This window comes from Dreissena polymorpha, chromosome 9 (assembly GCF_020536995.1).
Source record: "Dreissena polymorpha isolate Duluth1 chromosome 9, UMN_Dpol_1.0, whole genome shotgun sequence".
Lineage (NCBI taxonomy): Eukaryota > Metazoa > Mollusca > Bivalvia > Myida > Dreissenidae > Dreissena > Dreissena polymorpha.
Window position 1 is genome coordinate 80,426,844 of NC_068363.1, and position 2,787 is coordinate 80,429,630.

The window sequence follows — 2,787 nt, forward strand, 5'->3', positions numbered from 1 at the left end:
GTATGTGCTATACTTATAATGTAAACGGTTGGATTTCAGACCTTGGCCATGTGTGTGTGTGTTACAAGAGAACTATGCATCTGACTGCCTATGTGTTTGTTCAGCAGAAAGGTCACGAAAGGTAGTTAAGATATTAAATATGTTTATTACAAAGACTGATGTTAAGTCAATGCTTAAAAAATAGTTTGTTTTTTAATTTGTGAATCTCTATGAGATTTAATATGTAATAGTTTATTTCAAAATATAAACATTGATTTAGCGATATTGACTTTGTAAATCACTCAATTCTTTACAAATAACATCACAAAGACCTATGAACAATACATTTATTTACACGTCATCAACAAGAATTTAATATTATATATATTTATACATAGATTGTACACTGTGTCTTTGAATAATCAAATAAATAAACACCATAAATAACACTTTTATCATATTTGGACGTAAAATGCAAACAGATGTAGATTTTAAAGTGCAAAGAAAATTCTGCCATGTTTTTCTATTTTAACTTGAGAAGTAAATCCCACAATTGGCTATGTGTATCATCACATATTATAAAATAATAGTCATAAAAGTTTATGATAAACGGACTTACACAGTGCACTTGAAAAACAAATGACAACTGATAACTACAAATTTAAATAACACCATTATGCGCGCTAAAACCTATATTGAATTGAGTATTCAGAGCAAAAGAACATTCTGTAATGTTTGCTTTCTTAACTTGGAATATTTGTGTTTTCATCTCCACATCACATGTTCGAAGTCGCTAAACATTGATGCCTATTTTGTTAACAACCGCCGATGCTGTCCTTAGCCGCGGCCACCACTGCCACCAGCACCACCAGCGCCTATACCTCCTCCGCCACCTCCGCCACCACCACCACCACTGCCAGCAGGACCAGGACCACCAGGACCGCCGCCGTTGACACCGCCGCAACCGCCACAACCGCCGCAACCACCACCTCTACCGTCGCCACCACCGCCGCCACCACCACCGCCACCACCGACCCAATTACCACCACCGCCGCCGCCGCCGCCACCACCGCCGTGTATACCACCCCCTCCACCGCCACCACCACCACCGGCACCAACATTGGCACAACCACCGCATACGCCGCAAACAATACTGCGGCCTGGAATAATTATTCTATTTATTTCTTGCCCCATTTCCGTTAATTGTTATTCGTAGGTATTTGGAATACCAAGTAATGCAGAATATTATTGTAATCTTTACAGTTACACACACTTCACTACTTAATAATCTTTTATAAATTAAATACTATTTTAAAGATCAGAATACATGGTTTAAAGAGTTTTCATTACATACCATCAAAGCAAATTTAACGGTTAATGAAATACAATATGGAGTTCATTTAAAGGTTGTCAAACATTTTCAATTATTTACAAAAATGTTATTGATCGGTGCATTTATAATAAGGAAACCCTTACCAAAATCGTGGAAATAAATATAAAAAAGAACATGTCATTTACCTCCTCGACTTGATGGGAAGGCGGCAGCCATTTCCAGTAAGAGAAACCCTGTCACAAGGATCGCAAGCTTCATCTTGATATCTGTGAAGATAAAGAAACTCATGATATGAAAACACAATGCACAGCGCAAATTGACTAATCCGCAGGTAAAGGTTAAATGATCAAAATAGCTTATGTTAAACTTTAAACAGTTACGAGTAAAAGTACATTTAAATCATTGATAAATATGACGAATTATTATATTTTTAAGAGGGAAAAATTACAACGCCTTGCATTCCTGTGAATTAGTCTACACTAAATGAAATGCTTTTCACATGTCTTAACAAAATGAATTAGCTTATTGAGTCGATAGAAAAGACACAATTACTATAAACCATGATAAGTACATAATTTATTTAAGGATATAGATTTGATAATAATTGTGAACAAGAAGATAATATGCGGCTATGTATGTAATATTTCATTTCAATTAAAATGAGCATACTTCTGTATCTATCGCTTTGTTATTATCCAGTAGAAATAGATTGGCGTTACGTTTTATACTTCGCAGATCGAGAGTTTATCCTGTTGATATACACGTTAATATTCTCAACCATGATATTAAGTTGCACAATAAGAATAATCAGCACCAGCATCGCGTCAAGTCTTCTAGGAAATGCCACAAAATCCTTGTTTACCAAACGTCAACTCATATACAAAATGCTCTTTCACACTCATTACAACTTGTTGTTAAAATTCAAGAATAAACAATACCAAGATCACGTTAAGTCTTCTACGAAAACCAACTGTGTTCGTGTTTACCAAACGTTACTCAAAAATAAAATGCTTTGCAAACGTGTTACACTAAGACACAGTGTTTAATTGCTTCTAGGTATACACTGTCAGTCATGTACGAACATATGATTTCAAACAGGATGTTTGGAGCGTAATAAATTATTAGCTGTGGTTGTACGTAACTGTTCGCGCTGTCACTAATTTAGAATGTGTATACAGTTCAGATCAATCATTTAACCGGACCTTTTAAACGTAACGTAACTCTTCCGAAAAGTATAAAACGGAACGTTAATGTATTGTTATTTCATTGAGGAGCAGTGTCTGATACACATGTATGTTATTTTTCAGTGGTGAAATGACACATAAAATAGATAGCCGTTTATATTTTCTTTTGTTTATTTACACAAAGTGTTATTAAATATGTTTAACTTAACAATTGTATAATAATTGTTTTCATGTATCACTTCTATTAAATTGCAATAAAGCGGTACTGTTTCAAGTTTAAGATATTTTATT

At 34.7% G+C, this 2,787-nt stretch overlaps 1 protein-coding gene across 2 annotated transcripts; it reads right to left on the reverse strand.

Moving 5' to 3' along the window:
• Positions 1-346: 346 nt before the first annotated feature.
• On the reverse strand, positions 347-2,013 carry LOC127846686 (uncharacterized). 2 transcript variants are annotated; one of them, XM_052378167.1, is made up of 3 exons: positions 1,982-2,013; positions 1,498-1,578; positions 347-1,139 (listed from the first exon to the last, which is right to left on the reverse strand). In XM_052378167.1, the coding sequence occupies exons 2-3, from the start codon at positions 1,568-1,570 to the stop codon at positions 817-819; spliced, it is 396 nt and encodes a 131-aa protein (XP_052234127.1). In that variant the 5' UTR covers positions 1,571-1,578; positions 1,982-2,013; the 3' UTR covers positions 347-816. The 2 variants fall into 2 exon arrangements, with proteins under 2 accessions (XP_052234127.1, XP_052234126.1); XM_052378166.1 differs by lacking the exon at positions 1,982-2,013 and having other exon boundaries at positions 1,498-1,628.
• Between the last annotated feature and the right edge of the window lie 774 nt (positions 2,014-2,787).

Bases quoted from the DNA above. Each gene is read 5' to 3' on its own strand.
- LOC127846686 (XM_052378166.1), bottom strand. From the start codon at position 1,600: ATGAGTTTCTTTATCTTCACAGATATCAAGATGAAGCTTGCGATCCTT. The intron at 1,140-1,497 runs GTAAATGACATG...TAATTATTCCAG, and splicing joins CTTCCCATCAAGTCGAGGAG to GCCGCAGTATTGTTTGCGGC.